General features: G+C 55.0%; 1 protein-coding gene across 1 annotated transcript; it reads left to right on the forward strand.

Annotated features, from left to right (window-relative positions):
- Positions 1–19121: 19121 nt before the first annotated feature.
- On the forward strand, positions 19122–20054 carry LOC143692504 (olfactory receptor 14A16-like). The gene has a single exon (XM_077172739.1). It carries the CDS (start codon positions 19122–19124, stop codon positions 20052–20054), a length of 933 nt encoding a protein of 310 aa, XP_077028854.1.
- Positions 20055–21910: the final 1856 nt, after the last annotated feature.

Raw genomic sequence — 21910 nt, forward strand, 5'->3', positions numbered from 1 at the left:
CCCCAGTGTTTCAGGGGCAGATGAGAGGTGGCCACCAGAGGCCAAGGCCAGCCAGAGCTGGCACGTTTTTTTCTGGGAGATACCATTGCATTAAGGAAATTGTTTAGGGAGAGTACCAAGTTTGGCAATGGGCATCTGTCACAATCTGCTCATACAAGTGGGGGTCGTGATGGTTTGTTAACTGATCTCGGAGTGCAAAAGACAACACGAAGGGGATTTCAGTATTAATCAAATACATGCACCTTTTATTGAGTGCCCACAGCAAATGCAGTAGAGGGATTTAGAAAGGATATAAAGGACAGAGAGAGAGAGAAAGAGAGGGGGTGGATATAGCTACCAAACGGAGAGACTAAATCCTCATGTGGTCCAGCCAATAGATCTGTCTTGTCAGGTCAGGGAGAATCTCAAAGTCTTGGTTTACTCAGGGGTCTATTATAGTCCTCTGCTGAGGGGGGAACAGGTAAAAGAAAATGAAGAATAAGTTTATTGAAAACGGGTACAGACAGTCCATGTTCCAAAACAGGATAAGTCAATCTCAGCAGTGAGTGAGAGCAATTGTTTTCTTGGTCCAATGACCACACCTGGGCAAACATGTCACTTCAATCAGGCCAACCCCTCCCCGTGTCAGGGTTATAAGGGTCTAAGTCTCAGTCCTTGGGAGGGTGCTTCAATCTCCATCCATCACGGTGGTCATGAAGCAGATGAAGAATTTTCCATGGGGGACCAGCAAAGTTACCCCAGAAAGTTCATTTGGCCAAGAGGTGGGGAAATTCATGGGCTATTGTCATGAAGCAGGTGCCAGCATATAGGGTGAGCTGCCCCTTTGCCAGCCCCCTGCTCGAAGCAGCAACCATGGCAGCACTGCAAACACACCTGCAAACAATCCCTTGGTGAGCATCCACCGCAGCCAGGCCAGAGCTCCAGTCAGGGTCCTCAGGGTCCTGGTCTCTGTCCTTGGGACAGTCATGAGGCAAATGAGGGAAACTTCAGACCATCTCTTACAGCATCTGAAAAGTCAAATGGTTCTTTCCATAGCAAGGAGAGCATGGAGCCCCAGTGCTCCAGGAGCTGATGAGAGGCAGCCCTTGACATCAGCCAGACCTTTCAGGTGGCCCCTGGGAGGCCAAACCAGCCAGACCTGTTCCATGTTCCCTCAGTTCCATGGGGCCCCACAGTGTCCCAATGGTCCCTTGCTTCCCTGAGGCCCTGAGGAGTCATAATGCCCCCTTGGTGACACCAGGCCCTGACGAGTCCCAATGGTCTCCATGGTTCCATCAGGCCCCACAGAGCCATAATGGTCTCTGGGTTCCATGAAGCCCCGCTGGGTCACCATGGCCCCTTGGTTCCATGGGCTCCAGTGGTGCCACAAGGATCCCCTTGGTTCCATGGGGTCCCCACAGTGTCCCAGTGATCTCCATGGGAAGGGAAGAACCGAGCCCCAGTGTTGCAGGGGCAGCCACCAGAGGCCAAGGGCAGCCAGGCTTGATGGTACTTGCAGATTGTGCCTGGGAGCAACCCTTGCATATCCAGAATTTTAGAGGTGGAATCCCAATTTCAGACATTGACACCTGGAAGAGAAGGATGGTTGTTTTCCATTGGAAAGAAAGCATGGAACACTGATTCCACAGTGACATTTGCGGATCTATGGGGGCTATTGGGGATCGTTTCTGTATTTTGTGACCCAAAAGGAGCTTCTCTAATAAACTTGGCCGGAAGCTCCCACTGTGCCCATGACAGGAACCCCTGTGAGTGTCTGGGACATCCCGGCTCTCTGGCAGCCTGGGCACTCCTGGGATGTCACCGTGGAGCCCCCGTGAGTGCCTGTGACAGATGGGTGCCTTTGCAGCCCAAGGTGCCCTGGGATGTCACCATGGAATGGCTGTGACTGCCTCTGACCACAGGGCTCTTTACCATCCCCAGAAAGCCCTGGGAGGTCTCCATGGAGCCCCCGTCTCTGCATGTGACATTCCAGCTCCTGGAAAGTCCCCATGGAACCCCTCTGAGGGCCTGTGCCAAATCTGATCCTTAGCAGGCAACCATCCCCAGCCCCCTGTTGCTATGGTCAGTTTCCATGGCAACCATCCCCAGCCCCCTGTTACTATGCTCAGTCCCTTGGCAGCTCCATGGAGACCCCATGCCAGGGGTGGTTGCCATGGACACCAGCTCAGGCCTGCAGCCAGAGCCCGTTGCCATGGCAACCATTGGCAGCCCCCCATCCCCAGGCTGATGGGATCCCAGAAGCACAGAATTGGCTGAGCTGGGAGGGACCCATCAGGATCCTCCAGTCCAACTGCTGGCCCTGCACAGGACACCCCAACAATGCCAGCCTGGGCCTGGCAGCGCTGGCCAAACGCTGCTGCAGCTCAGAGAGTCCTGGAGCTGGGACCCTGCCCTGGGGAGCCTGGCCAGGGCCCCAGCAGCCTCTGGGCAAAAACCTTTTCCTGACATCCAACCTGAGCCTGCCCCGACTCAGCTGCAGCCGCTCCCTCCACTCCTGTCCCTGGGCACCAGAGGGAAGAGGTTCCCACAGCCCCAGCCAGGGACCCGCTCCCAAGGCTGCTGCCATGGCCACCAGGGCTGCCACCAGCTGGGATGCTCGGTTTCCACGGGCCGGGCTTCAGCAATGGGATTCCCCAATTTCCTGCTCCTGCTAAAACTGCACTGCCCTCGCTGCCCTCCCGCCTCCCATGGAAAGCACAAAAGGCAAAGATCCTGGGCTGGGATAAGAACAATTTATTGGGAACAGCAACGGGATACGGAACAAAAAGGAGCAGAAACAATACTGATAACACAAGTGACAAGAAAAAGGGAAAACTACAACACAACTGACTGTCTCTTCCCGGCTACAATTTTCCCCTGCCTGGAAAGGGCACCCGTTTTGTCAGGAGGGAGAGAGAGAGAGAGTCCCTTTCCTGCCACTGGCAATGACCTGAGGTGGGAGTGAATGTAATGTCACAGCCATAGCCAGACCCGCATGTTCTTCCATCCCACATCAGGTCATTGGCAGGGGCAGGAAAAGGGACTGGTGTCTTCCTACCGTGGATCACAGGGAAAATGGATCCCCAGGGCTCTTCCCAACATGGGACCCCCAATGGGGAAAGAAGCTGGAGTGGTGCATGAAGCTTTTCCTGCAGCTGGGGCACTCGCAGAACTTCCCTTACTGGCGACTCCATTGGTGTCTGATCAAGTGAAAGCTCATGCACGAGCTCTTCCCATGATGTGGAGAACTCATCGGGCCTCTCCCCAATATGGATGCGCTGGTGCCTGATGAGGGTGAATTTTTTCTTGAAGTCCTTCCCACAATCAGAGCAGCGGAAGGGCCTCTCATCCATGTGAATGCGCTCATGCAGGTAGAGATTGGAGCTGGTCTGGAATCTCTTCCCACATGTAGGGCATGCGTAGGGCCTCTCCCCAGTGTGGATGCGCTGGTGCCTGATGAGGAGGGAGTTGCGCTTGAAGCCCTTCCCACAGTCAGGGCAGAGGAAGGGCCTCTCCTCTGAGTGAATTCGCTTGTGCTTGTAGAGATTGGAGCTGGTCCTAAACCTCTTCTGACACTGGGGACACTCGTAGGGCTTCTCTCCAGTGTGGATGCGTTGGTGGATGATGAGGGCAGAGCTGCAGCTGAAGCCCTTCCCACACTCCCCACACTCACAGGGCCATTCCCCGGTGTGGATCATCTGGTGGCGGATCAGGTGGTTACTCTTGCTGAAGCTCTTGCCACACTCCAAGCACTTGTGGGGCTTCTCCCCATCATGAAGCTGCTCCAGGACCATCAGCTCTGAGCTCTGGCTGAAGCTCTGTCCACCTTCCTGGCTCAGGGTGGGTCTTTCCTCCTCAGAGCAAACTGGGCTGAGTTCGGAGCCCATTCTCATGGGGGATTTGTGGGGATTTTCCTCCCCATTGGAATTCTGCACTGTGGAGTCACTCAAAACTGCCACTTCCACAAGGGTCTGCCATGGAGATTTTTCCTCCATGGTCTCCATCCTCAGCTCCTTCCCTGGGGGAGGAAGGACAAGGAGAGGATGGGATTTGTCTCCATGCCACAGGGAAGGGGAAGGAGATCCCCCCAGTGCATCCCCAGCAGGACGGGGTTGGCAGCAGGGTTGTCCTGCAGCCAGGGGCCGTGCTGGGCTGGGAGATGGAGCAGGAGAGAGGGGGAAAGGGGCACTGACATCCTCCTCACCTGCCTGGGTATCCCATGGCTCCCTTCTGTTTCTCGCAGCCTCCTCCTCCATCCAGTCAAGGTTTGGGAATGGGAAATCCTGTTTTGGGAACCAAACAAAGGGTGCACACATTGTCTTTTTACAGGATTTAAGGGAAACCTGGGGGAGAGTCTAAGCCAGAATTACAATTTAATAAGAAAATGAAGATCAAGGCAATGATACAGAATCACTGCCTTAAACTGACAGAGTCAGGATATAACCTGACACCCTGTTGCTACTCAGGCTGGTGGCAGCAGTCCCATTAAATGGTGGCTGAAGTCCTGTTGGAGTGATGAACGTGATTCCGTCCAAGCAGTGATCCTGTAGAAGGGTCTGGTCTTCCTTTGAAGGTCCAGGGGTGGTTCTGGAGCTCTTGTCCTCTGGGAATCCAGTAGGCAAGCTGCTCCTGGTGTTGCAAGGCTCAGCTTATATCCAGGTAGGAATGCTTGGATCCTGCCCCTGGGCGGAGCATCCCACAATGGGAGGATGGAATTTGATCAGTCCTGCAGTGACACTCAATGGCCCATTCCCAGAAGATCTCTCCCCTGGAGGGCGTTATCAGGGCTGAGTCATGGAAGAGATCAAGAACACTGCCCCACCTGTTTCTAGCAGTTGATGAAGATGGGCATTGAAAACATGCATTTGGTTCCATCTTACACTGCAACCTGAAACAGTGGAGGAATCCCTGCTCAGGGGGTGAACACCACCCCCCTTACCCAAACTGGCTCAGGTGTAAAACCCCCATGCTGGGAAGGCCACACACACAGGGGACAATGTCACACTTGCCCTGCCCCAGGGGAGGTCTCTGTCCCTCTCAGTCCGTGGCTGTCCCCCCTTTTCTCTTTCACAGGCCGGGGGCTTTGCCAAATCTAAATATAATTTTTCTTTTGTCCCTGTCACCTTTGTGACATCTACACAGAGCTTTCCCTACCTTTTCATAATCTTTTCAGAAAAGAGGTATCGCAATGTATTGGGCCAAATTTCCACTTTTCTTATATTGGAACCTGCCAGCAGCAGAGCTGGAGCTGTGCAGGGCCAATGGATTTTGGAATTGCCACAAAATTGCTTCTACTCTGAGTTTACTGAATTTTGGGATTTGTTTGTGTTTTCACCACAAGTGACTTGTGGGAAGAGCAAATTCAAGGCATTTTCTGTAGGATTAAGTTTGATTTCTGTCAAGAAAAAACTTTACTTTGTCCAGTGCCCTGGGGATGGTCAAGGGGTCACTGACCCTCTTACACTGGGGGATGCTTGGGAGGGGCTTGGGAGGGTTGTCCCTTTCCCTGTCACCCCAGGCCATTCCCCAGGGGCGTCCCTGTCCCTGTCACCCCAGGCCATTCCCCAGGGGTGTCCCTGTCCCTGTCACCCCAGGCCATTCCCCAGGGGTCTCCATCATTCTCACCCCAGGGAATGCCTGGGGGGTCTCCCTCCCTCTCTCCCCTGTGCCAGGGGGTGCTCGGGGCAGTCTCTGTCCCTCTCAGCCCAGGGGATGCTCGGGGCTCTCTGTCCCCTGGCCCTGGGGGATGCTCGGGGGGTCTCCATCCCTCTGGCCTCAGGCAATGCCTGTGCAGGGCTGGGCACCAGGGGCTCTGTGTCCCTCTCACCGCTGAGGCTGCTCGGGGCTGGGGGGGCTCTGCCACCTTCTCACCCCTGGCGAGGCCGGGGAGGTCTCTGTCCCTCTCAGCCCTGCTGGGACTCCACCCAAACATCATCGGGGTCACAGGGACAGAGACACCCCCAAAGCCCCAGAAGGGCTGAACCTGGGATTTGGTTTGGGGCTGAGGATTTAGGAAGGGGCTGGAATTGGGGCTGGGCTTGGAGGCTTGGAGTTGGGGCTGAGATTTGGATTAGAGCTGGGATTGGGGTTAAGGCTAGACATGGGATTGGCTTTAGGGCTGGGGTTGGGATTGGGTCTGGGGCTAGACGAGTCTGGCACTGGGATGAGATTAAATACAGAACTGTGAGTGTGTTTGAACATGGAGTGAGATTGAGACCAGGATCAGGGTCAGGTTTGGGACTGAGCTCACCCAGAGCGGGACAGGGGGGATGTCACTGCAGGATGTCTCTGGCATTGTCCCAGCCCTCCTCAGGCACCTCCAAACATGGGGGGCAGCTGGGTGCCCCAAGATCCAGGTGCTCCCACGCTGCCCCTCAATACCAGGTGAGCCTTCCCTGAGGGCAGCCCTAAATGTGACCCTTGGGGCTCTGGGATCAGCCCTCACATCCCTTTGGGAGCAGCTGCAGACAGGATGAGAGATTTCTCCCCTCTCTTTCCTGTGGGAGGATGAAGCCCAGCTGCCCTTTTCTTGTGGTGCCTCCTCCTCTCCTCAGCTGAGGATGTCAAACTCCCCAGGAGCAGGAGAATCCCCATTCCCTGTTTGCTTGTGGCTGCAGCCTGGAACATCCACCCAGAATGAAAAACTTTCTGACAGCCCTGCTGAATTACACTGGGAGGAGGTTTGTGAGAAGGGGAAGAAATTGTATTTTGATAGGAAATAAAAGGGGCAAAATTGTTTCTTTCTGTCATATTCCTTTTCAGTCAGTTCTGGTCTGTTTTCAGAGTGCCACCTTCTCAGCTGATTGTTTTTGTGTCCCGCTTTCTCTCCTGCCTCTCTTTGCCTGCTCTGTTTCTCTCTCAGTGTCTCCCTTGACCCAGGGCAGCTCCCACCAAAGACCCTGCCCTGATTTAATTCCCAATCCAGGAGCTACAACAACCATGGGTGAAGTTATGAAGGCTTGCAGTGAAATGTCACTGTAAGATCTTGCTCCACTTGGCTTTTGGCTCCTTTTTGAGAGCTTTGCCTTCCAGGGCAGGAACATCTTTTCCTGTCTGGGAACTGGAATTCCCGCCCCTGGCAGTGTGTGCCATGGATCCCAGAGGGGCATTCCCGAGGTTCCCAGGGTGCTGCTCCTGCCGTGCCTCCCAAGGAGCTGTGCAGGGCCAGGGGACAAGGTCCAGCAGCTCTGTGGGCTCCCAGAGCACACGGCAAAGGTGGCTTTCCGACATTTTCCATCACATTCCCAGCTGGAAGTAGAGGAAAGAAGGAAAGCGAGTCACTGACAGAATCCTGGAACGACTGCGGTGGAAGGGACCCTGCCCATGGGTTACGATTTCGCGAGGGAGAGACGCCTCTGCCCCAGGGAAGGTGCGAATGAGAGCGTGGGAACGCAACCTGTGGATCTGCTCGAACTTGGATTGAACTGAACAAGAAATGGGAGGAGAGAGGGAGAGAAAGAAATCGGGAAGAGATCTCAGAGAAAGAAAGAAATAGGAAAGAGTTCTCAGAGGGGGAGAAAGAAAGAGGAAAAGGCTCCGGCCCGGCCTCCGCAGCTCCCGGGGACACCCGCAGGGCTCAGCGCCTTTCACAATTCCAGCCAATCAGAGGAGGCGCTGAACAATTTCCAGCCAACCAGAGCTTTTCTCGCCGATGACTCACCGGTTGCCAGGCGGACCCGCAGAGCCCAGCGGCCCCGGAGCGGAGTTTGGGGCTCGGGCCGGGGGCACGGATCCGCCCCGGGGGGGTCCCCGAGCCCCCTGCCCAGCCCTGGGGCCGATCGGGGGCTCCCCCACCCAGCAGCCGGGGCCGCGGGGCCGCGGGGCAGAGGGGTGGGAAAGGGGGGTCCGGGCTGGCAGCGGAGGAAATGCGGGAGGAAGAGGAGGGAGAGGAGGAGCAGGAGCGGGAGCGGGAGAATCCCGGCGCTCGCAGCGCCCGCACGCTGAGCCTGCAGCAGCCCCTGCCCCGGGAGCATCGCCCCAGCCCCGAGCCGCAGGTGAGGGCGAGGCCGAGCTCGCCCCGGCTCCAGCCAGGGGTCTCCAGGAGGATTTTTTTGGAGAGTGTTCGGAGCCGGCAGATCCCGGACTCGAGCCCCGGATATCTCCGGGCTCCCTAAGAGGAACTTTTTCGGGGGCAGAGGAGCCACGATCGCCCCTCGGGAGGGTCCCGGGGGGTCCACGTGGGGATGGCCCGGTACTGACGGGGCGGGACATTGGTTTTGGGGATCCCCGTGAGAGGCGGGGCTGTGGAACGGGGGACCCCCGGGGCGGGGAGAGGGGAAGGGGCGATACCGGAGCTGGGGCACCCCCGGCAGCCCGGAGATGAGGCGGGGACGGGACCCCCTGACCCTGACAAGGGGCGCGTCCTGGGGTGACTTCATGATGCTCGTGCCCCATCGGCCCGTTTAGCCCAGAAATGAGTTCTGCACCTTTAAGGCTGGTTCTGAGAGCCAAGGGGAGGAGGAAGAAGCTGCAGTTTGTTTTCAGGCACTGCACTCACTCCTCCACATTCCGGCTCCTGGATGGACAGAGGGTGGGACAGAGCTCTCCTTTGCTTTTAGTTAGTGTTTAGCTCTCTGAGGCAGAGAAGTTCCCTGGACTGTGGTTTTTCTGTTTCTTTGCTTCTGTTAAAACCTGCTCTGGACTGAACACCCAGAACACCACCGGCAGCTCCCACCTGTGGCCCACCTGGCTGAGCCTGGGCCGTGGCATTTCCAATACAGGGGGACTGATAAGAGACTGATAAGAGACTGATAAGAGACTGATAAGACACTGAGTGAGCCAAGCCCCAGCCCAAGGAGGGACTTCCGGAGTTTGTCACCTATTTTCCAGCAGCAGGAGGTTTTATTGCTTAATATTGTTCAATTTTTGTGTTGGTGAATGCTTTGCCTGTTAAATAAAGTGTTTTTTTCACTTTTCGCAAGGAAATATTTTCCCGAACTGGCTGAGGGTAGGGCTGCTGAATCTGCATTCTAGAGGAAACCCCTTTCGGGAGTTTTCTCCCAAAATTGCCCTAAAGCAGGACAGGGTGGTGGAAAGAAGGGGGAACCCCAAGTGGCTGGATTGGGGGGAGGCTGGAGAGGGGGACCTTGGGACCCCAAAATCCACCTGCATCCCTTAGCAGGACTCTGGAGAGGGGGGATCCCCAGGACCCATGGGATCCCCAACAGCCCAGAGACAGGGGACCACCAGAACCCCAGAGGGATGAGACTGGAAATGGGGCACTCCTGGTGGCACTTTTTTTATACACTCTTGATTTTTGGAGGTTATTATGGACATCAGGTGACTTCTAGAGATGGACTTGGGCAAGAGGAATCCCCAACCCAAGGCATTCACACCTTGTTTCTCCCCAAATCAGTATTTTCCCCAAACCTTCCCACAGTGACATCCCCTCCTGTCCTGCTCTGGGTGAGCTCAGACCCAAACCTGACCCTGATCCTGGTCTCAATCTCACTCCATGTTTAGACACACTCACAGTTCTGTATTAAATCACATCCTAGTCCCAGACTCATCTAGCCCCAGACCCAATTGCTCTTCCCACAAGTCACTTGTGGGGAAAACGCAAACAAATCCCAAAACTCACAGTAGAAGCAATTTTGTGGCAATTCCAAAATCCATTGGTCCTGCACAGCTCCAGCTCAGCTGCTGGCAGGTTCCAATATAAGAAAAGTGGAAATTCGGCCCAATACATTGCGATACCTCTTTTATGAAAAGATTATGAAAAGGAAGGGAAAGCTCTGTGTAGATGTCACAAAGGTGACAGGGAAAGAGAAAAAAAATTATTCTTAGATTTGGCAAAGCCCCCGGCCTGTGAAAGAGAAAAGGGGGGACAGCCACAGAGTGACAGGGACAGAGACCTCCCCTGGGGCAGGGCAAGTGTGACATTGTCCCCTGTGTGTGTGGCCTTCCTGGGGTGGGGGTTTTACACCTGAGCCAGTTTGGGTAAGGGGGGTGGTGTTCACCCCCTGAGCAGGGATTCTCCCACTGTTTCAGGCTGCAATGTAAGATGGAACCAAATGCATGTTTTCAATCCCCATCTTCATCAACTGCTATAAACAGGTGGGGCAGTGTTCTTGATCTCTTCCATGACTCAGCCCTGATAACGCCCTCCAGGGGAGATATCTTCTGTGAATGGGCCATTGAGTGTCACTGCAGGACTGATAAAATTCCATCATCCCATTGTGGGATGCTCCGCCCAGGGGGAGGATCCAAGCATTCCTACCTGCATATAAGCTGAGCCTTGCAACACCTGGAGCAGCTTGCCTACTGGATTCCCAGAGGACAAGAGCTCCAGAACCACCACTGGACCTTCAGAGGAAGACCAGACCCTTCTACAGGATCACTGCTTGGACAGAATCACGTTCATCACTCCAACAGGACTGCAGCCACCATTTAATGGGACTGCTGCCACCACCCTGACCAGCTGGGTGTCGGGTTATATCCTGACTCTGTCAGTTTAAGGCAGTGTTTCTGTATCATTGCCTTGATCTTCTTTTCTTATTAAATTGTAATCCTGGTTTAGACTCTCCCCCAGGTTTGTCTTCAAACCAGTAAAAATTCAATGCGCTCATCCCTTGCTTTCCTCCCCAAACAGGATTTCACATCCCCAAACCTTTGCCAGATGGAGGAGGAGGCTGCAAGGAAGAGGAAGGAGGCCCGGGACACGCAGGCAGGTGAGGAGGAAGTCAGTGCCCCTTTCCCCCTCTCTCCTGCTCCATCTCCCAGCCCAGCACAGCCCCCGGCTGCAGGACAACCCTGCTGCCAACCCCGTCCTGCCGGGGATGCACTGGGGGGATCTCCTTCCCCTTCCCTCTGGCACGGAGGCAAATCCCATCCTCTCCTTGTCCTTCCTCCCCCCGGGAAGGATCTGAGCATGGAGACCAGAGAGGAGAAATCCCCACAGCAGAAACTCATGGAAGAGGCCATTTTGCGTGACTCCAGGGCACAGGAATCCAATGGGGAGGAAAATCCCCAGAGATCCCACAGGAGGAGGGGCTCCAAACCCAGCCCAGGGTGCTCTGAGGAGGAAAGACCCACCCTGAGCCAGGAAGGTGGACAGAGCTTCAGCCAGAGCTCAGAGCTGGTGGTCCATGGGCAGCTTCATGATGGGGAGAAGGCACACAAGTGCTTGGAGTGTGGGAAGAGCTTCAGGCAGAGCAGCACCCTGATCCGCCACCAGATGATCCACACTGGGGAATGGCCCTACGAGTGTGGGGAATGTGGGAAGGGCTTCAGCTGCAGCTCTGCCCTCATCACCCACCAATGCATCCACACTGGGGAGAGGCCCTACGAGTGTCCCCAGTGTCAGAAGAGGTTTCAGACCAGCTCCAGTCTCCCCCAGCACCAGCAGATTCACACTGAGGAGAGGCCCTTCCACTGCCCTGACTGTGGGAAGGGCTTCAAGCGCAACTCCACCCTCATCACCCACCAGCACATCCACGCTGGGGAGAGGGAGAGGCCCTACGAGTGTCCCCAGTGTCAGAAGAGGTTTCAGACCAGCTCTGATCTCCTCCTGCATGAGCGGATTCACACGGATGAGAGGCCCTTCCGCTGCCCTGACTGTGGGATGGGCTTCAAGCGCAACTCCCACCTCATCAGGCACCAGCGGATCCACACCGGGGAGAAGCCCTACAAGTGTGGGGAATGTGGGATGAGCTTCAGCCAGAACTCTAACCTGATCTCCCACCAGAAGACCCACACCAGGGAACGGCCCCATGAGTGTGGGGAATGTGGGAAGAGCTTTAGGCAGAAGTCTCTGTTGATCTGCCACCAGAGGATCCACACTGGGGAAAGGCCATACAACTGCGGGGAATGTGGGATGACCTTTAGTAGGAAGACCCAAATGATCATCCACCAAATGATCCACACAGGGGAGAGGCCCTACCAGTGCCCCGAGTGTGGGAAGAGGTTTCACACCAGCTCTCAGCTCCTCCAGCACCAGCGCATTCACACGGATGAGAGGCCCTTCCTCTGCCCCGACTGCGGGAAGGGCTTCAAGCACAACTCCACCCTCGTCACCCACCGGCGCATCCACACTGGGGAGAGGCCCTACGAGTGTCCCCAGTGTGGGAAGAGCTTCACCAGCAGCTCTCACTTGACCAGACACCAACGGAGCCACCAGTAAAAGAAGCCCTGCACATGCCCCAACTGCAGGAAGAGTTTAATGCACTGCTCCAGCTTAATCCCCCATTGGAGACCCCACGTTGGTCAGAGTTCTGGTGATCCATGTTCCCTGTGATCCATGCTGGGAAGACACCTGTCCCTTTTCCTGCCCCTGGCAATGACATGATGTGGGATTGGAGAACATGAGGGTCTGGCCATGGCCCTGTCATTACATTCAGTCCCACCTCAGGTCATTGCCAGGGGCAGGAAAGGGACTCTCTCTCTCTCTCTCCCTGAGGAGAAGGGTGTCCTTTCCAGACAGGAGGAAATACATTGCCAGGAAGAACTAGTTGTTGATGTTGTAGTTTTCTCTGTAAATAGTTTTACTTATCCCTTCTGTTATCAATATTGTTTTTGTTCCTTTTTGTTCTTTATCTCCTTGCAGTTCCCAATAAATTGTTCTTATCCCAGCCCGGGATCTTTGCCTTTTGTGCTTTCCACGGGAGGCGGGAGGGCAGCGAGGGCAGCGCGGTTTTAGCAGGAGCAGGAAATTGGGGAATCCCATTGCTGAAGCCCGGCCCGTGGAAACCGAGCATCCCAGCTGGTGCCAGCCCTGGTGGCCATGGCAACCACCCCAGTATGGGGTCTCCATGGAGCTGCCAAGGGACTGCCCATAGCAACAGTGGACTGGTGATGCTTGCCTGCTAAGGATCAGATTTGTCATAGGCCCTCAGAAGGGTTCCATGGGGACTTTCCAAGAATCTCCAGGCTGTTCCAAAGCTGGAATGTCACAGGCAGAGACAGGGGCTCCATGGAGACCTCCCAGGGCTTTCTAGGATGGTAAAGAGCCCTGTGGTCAGAGGCAGTCACAGCCATTCCATGGTGACATCCCAGGAGTCCCCAGGCTGCCAGAGAGCTGGGATGTCCCAGACACTCACATGGGTTCCTGTGATGGGCACAGTGGGAGCTTCAGGGAACATTTATTAGAGAAGCTCCTGTTGGGTCACGAGGTGCAGAAACGATCCCCAATGCTCCCCATAGATCCCCAAATGTCACTGTTGAATCAGTGTTCCGTGGTTTCTTTCCAATGGAAAACAACCATCCTTATCCTCCAGGTGTCCATGTCTGAAATTGGGATTCCACCTCCAAAATTCTGTATATCCAAGGGTTACTCCCAGGCACAATCTGCCAGTACCATCAAGCCTGGCTGGCCTTGGCCTCTGGTGGCTGCCCCTGCAACACTGGGGCTGGGTTCTTTCCTTCCCATGGAGATCACTGGGACACTGTGGGAACCTCATGGAAGCAAGGGGATCATTGTGGCACCACTGGAGCCCATGGAACCAAGGGGCCATGGTGACACCACGGGGCTTCATGGAACCCAGAGACCATTATGGCTCTGTGGGGCCTGATGGAACCATGGAGACCATTGGGACCCTTCAGGGCCTGGTGTCACCAAGGGGGCATTATGACACCTCAGGGCCTCAGGGAAGCAAGGGACCATTGGGACACTGTGGGGCCCCATGGAACTGAGGGAACATGGAACAGGCCTGTCTGGCTTGGCCTCCCAGGGGTCCCCTGACAGGTCTGGCTGATGTTTTGATGTCAAGGGCTGCCTCTCATCAGCTCCTGTAGCCCTGGGGCTCTGTGCTTTCCTTGCTATAGAAAAGAACCCTCCCTCTTTTTAAATGTCCATTGCCAAAATTGGTATTCTCTCTAAAAATTTTCCTATCTGCAAGGGTTTCTCTCAGAAAAAAACCTGCCACTTCTGGCTGGCCTTGTCCTCTGGTGGTCACTCTCGTCTGCCTGGCAAACACTGGGGGTCTGTTCCTTCCTTCCTACGGAAAAGAACCAACCTTCATGTCCAGGGTCCATGGCCAAAATTAGAATTTGGCCTCCCAAATTCCATATATCCAAAAATTGCTCCCAGACAACAGTAGCAAGGACAGACATGTCAGGCTGGCCATGTCTGCTGGTGATTTTCTTAGACTCTGAGTTGAATGCTTTCAGTTGAAAAAACCTTGGAAAGGGCCCAGAGATCTCCCAAGAAGTGTTTTTGAGGACTTGGGCACATGACTACTACATATGGACAAAGGAGCTCTGTGCTCTGGGCTGTTGTGGTGGTTTTGCATCATGGAAGTGATGTTCTTAGAGAAGCTGCTAGCAGTTTCCTCCATGTCTGACAAAAAACCAATCAGTAATTAGCTTTGAGATCTGACAATCTGTTAAACCACTAAGGAAACTGTACACGCCTCTGTGAAGACACATGTTAAAGATGGGAAAGCCTGGGAGGGTCTCTTTCCCTTCTGGCTGGCACAGAGGTAACAAGGCTGACCCGGCCCCGTCTCAGCCAGGCCGGGCCGGGCGGCTCCTGCCGTGGGGCCGGGCCCCTTCCCAGGGACCCCGCCAGGCCCCATCGGCTGCCGGGCAGGGCAGGGGAGGCCGCGGGGCCGAGGCCGGGCCGGGCCATGGCTGCAGTTGGGAACATCTGGGCCCTGCTGAGCCCTGCCCCGCCGCCAGCCCGGGCCCAGCCAGGATCCGCCGGGCCCCAGGAGCAGCCCCGGGCCGGGCCGGCTCGGCCAAGATTCTGCCACCCTTGGGCTTCAGCCGCAAGCCCCGGGCAGGGGCAGGAGAAGCCATCGGCCCCCGGCCGTGCTGCTGCTGTGCTCTGGCCTGGCTGCTGAGATCCTGGCCCTGCCCCAGCGCGGCCCATCCTGACACAGCCCCAGCGCGGCCCATCCTGACACAGCCCCAGCGCAGCCGCTGCAGAAACCTCCATCGTAAAACAGCTCCGGCCGCAAGCACCGAGCCCGGCCGGGGGCACGGAACCATCTGCAGGCCCCGGGTGAGATATGAACTCTTTCAGTGCTTCCAGCCTCCCTCCAGTGAGAGAAAAGGACAAAGTGCAGGCACACAGAGGGGCAACATGAAGACACCCAGGTCACTGAAGGGGAAGTTGAGCCCCAGATGGGAGGGATGAGGAGATGCCTTGATCTTGGGGCTGAAATCCTCTTGTAAAGCTATGGGGAAGGATGTAATTGATACATCAGACTCTCTTTTTCCCTATAACTAATTGAAAATATGGGAGATGACCTGTTCAGCAAAGGCCTCCATGGTAAAGTAAGCAAATGTTGAAGTAGCTGTGATCCCATGAGAAGTTTAAACAGAGAAAGAGAGAAGAGTAATGAGATCCTGTGCTATCAGGGAGAGAAGAAGAAGAAGATCTCTGTTGTCAGAGATGAAGATGATTTCAGAAATAGATGAAGAGAATCTTTGCTCTTGAACAGCTCATCTTTAAACTCATGCCCCATACATTGACATGGCCCATAAAAACAGCTGTGGGAAAAGCTATGAAAAATGGGAGGGACTTCACGATTGCAGATTTTCTGGGCAGCTGCTCTTCATGGGAATTGAGAGCCATGGGAGAACTGTTTTCTTATGGAGAAGTCTCCATAGCATGAAAGAGAGACTCCTCTCCCTAAGAGAACTGAAGAAAGACTGTTCTAGATGGTGTAAACTGACTGAAACTTTCAGGTTTTGTCTCCATGCATTGTCAGGAAGAAAGAAAAGGTTGTAGGGAGAGGAGAAGTGTTCAGATTCTTATTATTCTTTCTTCTATTTACTGGTAATAAACTTTTCTATATACCCTTTTAAAATTTTAAGCATACTTTGCCTTTCTCCTAATCCTTTCTCACAGCAGGAAATGAGGAAATATATTCCAGTGAGTGCAATGGTAATTAGCCAACACTGATCCCACTGCACTAATAGATGCATTGGCTGAGAAATCTCAAATTAGCAAAGCAAAATCACTCCAGATACGTTCCTGATAAACTGCATAAGAGCAGAGGGAAATCAAGGCAGAGCCATGGTTTGTCAGGACTTGCTGCATCCTGATGAGCCCTGTGGTGCATTTGGAGCTGAGTCTGGAACCTCAGGGCCTGAGAGGAGATTGCACAAACCTTTCCAGAAGTCAAAGTCAGAAGAAACACCCAAAGTGTCTCAAAGCATGAATGGGTCTCAGTGAGGTCCATGCCCAACAGAGGCTCCTCATGGACTCCTTGGAGGAGAGAATTGGAGGCCAGGATTGACCAAAAACATCTCAGAGTCTCAATGTGGAAAGGAAATTCCAAACTACCTTAAAAAATTTGAGTATCTCAAAGCATTACTGAGCAGCACTGAGTGTCAGTACAAAGCTCTCCAGGGACTCATTAAAGTAGATAGTTGGAGCCATGATTGCACAAACCTCTCACAGAGTCTGTATCAAAAGGGAAACACCAAGTACCTTAAAATAACTGAAGTACCCTGAAGCATAATTGATCCCCACTGAGTGTTGTTCCTGACAAAGCCTCTCCAGGGACTAATTACAGCAGATAATTGGAGGCCATGATTGCACAAACCTCTCAGAGACTCCAAGGCAAAAGCCAAAGCCAAAGTCCTTTGAAAAACCTGCAGTCCCTGCAGGGAGCATGAAGGAGCCCCCAGGGCCATTGCTGAGCAAGGCTCCCCAGGGACTCCTTGCAGCAGATCCTTGAGGCCACTGGGATGTGGGCTAGGGGGGGATGCTGAGGGCAGCACAAGGGGCTGACAGTGCCCAGCCTGGCTGGGGCTGTGCCAGGAGGCCCCAGGGCCTCAGCACAAGGTGTCTCCTCCCAGCCCTTGCTGGCACAGACCCTGCTGTGGCCCAGGGCACCAAGACTTGGCTTCTCTTTGTCCCCACCTGTCATCACTGCCTGCAGTTCTCTGCTCTGCCTGGGGCCTGGGGACACTTGCTCAGTCGTGTCCCTCAGTGGGACCCATTAAAAGTCCAGGAAAGTTTGGAGTTGGATTCTGCCTTGGAGTTCTGGAGAGGTTTCTTCAGCTGCCTCTCAGGGACTGATGTTCAGGGCCTGAGTACAAAGCCCCAGAGGCTGATTAAAGTCCTTGTGCTGTGTCTGTGCTGCTGAGCTGGGCTGGGCTCCTGGCACAGAGGCAGCTCCTGCTCACCAAGAAGAGCTTCAAAAGCACATTTCTCTTGAGGAGCAGCTCTTGTGCCAGCCCAGCAGGGCTGGGGCACTGCCTGCAGCCAGCCCGGGCACAGCCCAGAGGCACAGAGAGCTTCAATCAGTCAGGGCTGGGAAGGGGCTGAGAAGTGCCTGGGGCACAATCACTGCCAGCCCTTGGCACAGGAACCTCTGGCTGCAGGACAATGCAGCTGCAGCTCCTGGAGCCATCTCCTCAAGCTGGAACATCCCAATGCCTGCAGAGCCTGTGAGTACAACTCTGGGTATTTCTGGTGCAGGGGAGGTGAAATGCTCTTGAAGATCTGACATGCTGAGGGGTTCTCATCAGTCATAGAATATTTCCAAGTCAATGATTTTAACAAAAATGACAACATTTCCTAAGACTTTGTTGTCAGTTTCCTAGTACTGGAGAATGGCGGGGGGGGGTGGTGGGGCGGTTTATGTATTATTAAGTATTAATTTTGAAAAGTGCCTGAGACATCCAAAGTTTTGGCTTAAGTGACCAGTAGGTTCACAGGAGATCCCTAATGTGCTTTCAGCCCCTCTGCCCATGGACAGCAGCAGCATCACCTTTGCTGGAGCCATCAGGCTCAGTCTGAGCTGTCCTTTCTCCAAGCTGCAAACAGAACCTGCCCCCAGCCAGTGCCCTGCAAACAGGCAGGGTTCTGTAGGGCCAAGAAGAGTGCACAGAGATTTGGGCTCTGTGAGTGCTGGCAGGGAGAGATCAGGCACAGGGAAACACCTGCGGGAAGGAAATCTGCAGGAAGCAGAGAGAAGATCAGGCAATGGGAGAAAACAAACCCCAGCAATGCTGTGGCAGGGAGAGTTTAGAGATGCCCACAGGAGCCCCTGCAGTGCAGCCCCTCCCTCTGAACAAGCCCCCTCCCTCCTGTGCCCCAGCCAAGCCTCTGCCCTCAGGGCCGGGGCTCCAAGGCGTGCAGCCCCTCCTGTGCAGGCAGAGCTGCAGCAGAGCCGTGGGGCAGCTCTGCAGCCCCGGGCCCAGTTCCCTCTGCAGAGCACAGGGCTGGGAGCAGCTGCCCGGCTCTGGGGGCTCTGGCAGGGGCACAGCTGGCTCAGGGTGACGCTGTCCCCAGGGCCCGGCTCTGGGCAATGCTGTCAGTGCAGCCAGGGAAGCGGCTGCATCTCCCTTCAGCCAATGCCATCAGAAGGATACTTGGGAGTCTCCCTGAGATTTCAGTCCAAGCTGGGAGCTTCCCTCCATGATGCAATCCTGTCCTGTAACATCTCTGTGTTATCTGAAAGCCCAAGGGTGAGGCACAGAAGTTCTAGGATGGGAAAATGCTGCTGGGTTGGTGAAATGAGGCCTGTGTTTCCCTGGGTACAAATGTGGGGCTGCGACCTTGAGAAAGGAATGGACATTTGGTGGACTGTGGGGGATCCATCTGCTCTCAGTAGTGTCAGGATGGTTTTTAAAGGAAACATGGGAGGATGATCATCCTATGTCTAAGAATGATGAAAGCCCAGAGAATCCTGGAACAGGACTGGGAGACAGACCTCCTCCCCTCACTCTCCACTCACCACCTTGCTTCAGAGAACTCACTCTGTTCTCCCTGAGGGCAGCAGAAATGCTGAGAGTTACTGACATCTGAATATAGCAAGAGAGGGGGAAGAGGAGCTGTAAAATCTCTAGAAGATTTAAACAGATTTTACCATTCCTGCTCTCTGGCAGTGGGGGTGCACATGCTCACAGGGCCGTCTGTATTAACAAGGTTTCCAAGTGGAACACGAGGACAGGTCCCTGTCCTCCTCCCACATCTACACAGCAGAGCTGAATAATAAAAACCCTGTGTGTAGCTGCCCTGAACCTGATGTCCCACTCAGCCAGCACCAGCCAGGGATCCCCCCTTGGAGCTGAATGAAAATCTGCTGGAAATTCAAAAGGGTGTCAGAGGGTTATACAAGAAGGGTCTATGGGAAAAGGCTTTGTTTTTGCTGGGAAAAGTCTCTCTTTTTGCTGGAAAAAGTTCCTCCTAACCTGTCACTGACTTTTCTCCATGAACAGCTCCCCAAGGCCAGTCCCAGCAAATGTCCAACAGCAGCTCCATCAGGCACTTCCTGCTGCTGGCATTGGCAGACACGCGGCAGCTGCAGCTCCTGCACTTCTGCCTCTTGCTGGGCATCTCCCTGGCTGCCCTCCTGGGCAACGGCCTCATCATCAGCGCCGTAGCCTGCGGCCACCACCTGCACACGCCCATGTTCCTCTTCCTGCTCAACCTGGCCCTCACTGACCTGGGCTCCATCTGCACCACTGTCCCCAAAGCCATGCACAATTCCCTCTGGGACACCAGCAACATCTCCTACACTGGATGTGCTGCACAGCTCTTTTTCTTTATGTTCTTCATTGGAGCAGAGTTTTATCTGCTGACCGTCATGTGCTACGACCGCTACGTGTCCATCTGCAAACCCCTGCACTACGGGACCCTCCTGGGCAGCAGAGCTTGTGCCCACATGGCAGCAGCTGCCTGGGCCAGTGCCTTTCTCAATGCCCTCATGCACACGGCCAATACATTTTCCCTGCCCCTGTGCCGTGGCAATGCCCTGGGCCAGTTCTTCTGTGAAATCCCACAGATCCTCAAGCTCTCCTGCTCCAAATCATACCTTGCAGAACTTTGGCTTCTTGTGGTTACTGCCACTTTTTCATTGTGTTGTTTTGTGTTCATTGTTTTCTCCTATGTGCAGATCTTCAGGGCTGTGCTGAGGATCCCCTCTGAGCAGGGACGGCACAAAGCCTTTTCCACCTGCCTCCCTCACCTGGCCGTGGTCTCTCTGTTCCTCAGCACTGGTATATTTTACTACCTGAAGCCTCCCTCCATGTCCTCCCCATCCCTGGATCTGGCCCTGTCAGTTCTGTACTCGGTGGTGCCTCCAGCCCTGAACCCCCTCATCTACAGCCTGAGGAACAAGGAGCTCAAGACTGCAGTGAGGAGACTGATGACTGGATGGTTTCAGAAACACTAAACTGCTGGCCAGTGTTTGCAAATCATTTGTAACAAAAGTCATATTTGATACTTCTTCTTGGGTTCATTTTAGAGTTTCTTTGCCTTTGTATAATTTTTTAATCTTGTCCACAAATAAATGTCATTGTTTGTACCATTTCTCATTTTGTTTCTCTCCACCTTCCCTGTGGACACAGACTGTGTCAATGAGGGGCTGCACTCTCGGTGCCTTTAAATGAAATGATGCTCTCTCCCAACAAAATTTGATTCAGAAAACTGCCGAACTTTTCTGCCCTTTTGTTGCCTTCTGTGGAGCTGCAGCAGCAATGTCTGTGTGCAGAGCTGGGGCAGATCAGTGCTGGCCCAGCAGCTGTGCCCAGCAGCAGCAGCAGCAGCAGCACTTGGTGTTGCCAGTGCTGCTGCCGTGGCCCTGCCCCGCTGCCCTGGTGGCCCTGGTGTTGCTGCAGGGCCTGAGTGCTCTCGGGGCCGGGCACAGCCCTGGGGGTGGCAGTGCCGGGGCTGCAGCAGGGACAGGCCATGGGCACTGCTGGGGCAGCGCTGACGCCTCAGGCCAGGCCCTGGGGGCTCCAGGCTCCTTGCCCAGGCTCTCTCAAGAACACGGCCAGGCCAATGCTCAGCAGCACAGAAACCCCCGTGAGCAGCCCCAGGCTGGCCGTGGGCAGGCTGGGGGCAAACAGCATGGCTGGGGCTCTGCAAGGGCCCTGGGGCAGACTGGAAGGAGCAGCAGAGCAGGGGCTGATCCATGCCCAGTGCGCTGCACAGCCCAGGGCAGCGTCCCAGAGCGTCCTCATGCAGCTGCCAACAACATCCCCCCTCTGCAGCCCTGGCCTCTCCCCCAGCTCACACAGGTGCCCCATCCTTGCAGGCACAGACACGGCAGCACTGCCTCAGCAGCCCCTGTTTGCATTGCACACAGCAGGGCCAGCACCCCCATGCTGTTGCTGTGGGGACATGAACCTGAGGGAGCACAAATGCCATCAGCCCCTGGGGCCACAAGGGATTGGGGACACCAGGGAAACCACTCAGCTTTGTCCTGGCCTCTGCACTCAGCCAGAAAGTTTGTTCCCATCAGCTGGGAGTTTCCTGTGCCACTGCAGACGCTGTTGCTCAGAGCCAGGGCTGCCTGGCAGCCACCCACAAACTGCCCTGACCATTTCCTTGGCTGCACCTTTGCTTTCTTTCCACTTTCCTAATCCAAATTACTTCCTCTTGCCCAGCCCTGTTCCCTCCCCTGCAAACAGCCCATCCCTGGTTGCCCTTTCCTCTCTGGCCCCACTCCCCATTGAAGTTCCTGACTTGGCACCATGGGAATGTCCCTTGGGCAGCAGGATCATCCTACAAGTGCTGCAGGAATTGTCTGCAGGCTCCTGCAGTGCCTGCTGCTGCTCCCTTGCCAGAGGAACCCCAGGCCAGGGGGGCACATCTGGGCTGCTGTGTCTGGCTCTGGGGCTCCCAGTTCTGGGCAATGAGGAGGAGCTGCAGAGGCTCTGCAGGACTGACAGGATGGGCTTTGGGGCTGCCAGGAGAAGCTGAGGGACCTGGGCTGCTGGAGCTGCTGAAGAGGAGGCCCAGGGCTCACCCTGCAGCTGCTCCAAGGGTGGTTTCAGAGAATCCCAAAATCAGGAAGGCTGGAAAAGACCTTGGAGATCATCAAGTTCAACCTGTGCCCTGACATTGCCTTGTCTCCCCTGAGCCTCCTCTTCTCCAGGATAAACAACCCCAGTTCCCTCAGCCACTCCTCACAGGACTTGTGTTCCAGACCCCTCCCCAGCCCCACGCTCCAGCCCCTCCATGTCCTTCCTAAATTGGGTGGCCCAGAACTGGACACAGCACTTCTGCCCAACCAGTGCTGAGCAC

The sequence above is a fragment of the Agelaius phoeniceus genome, assembly GCF_051311805.1.
Source record: "Agelaius phoeniceus isolate bAgePho1 chromosome W unlocalized genomic scaffold, bAgePho1.hap1 SUPER_W_unloc_1, whole genome shotgun sequence".
NCBI classification, from domain to species: Eukaryota; Metazoa; Chordata; class Aves; order Passeriformes; family Icteridae; genus Agelaius; species Agelaius phoeniceus.

Excerpts from the sequence above, each read along its gene's own strand:
- LOC143692504 (XM_077172739.1), top strand. The coding sequence starts at position 19,122 with ATGTCCAACAGCAGCTCCATCAGGCACTTCCTGCTGCTGGCATTGGCA.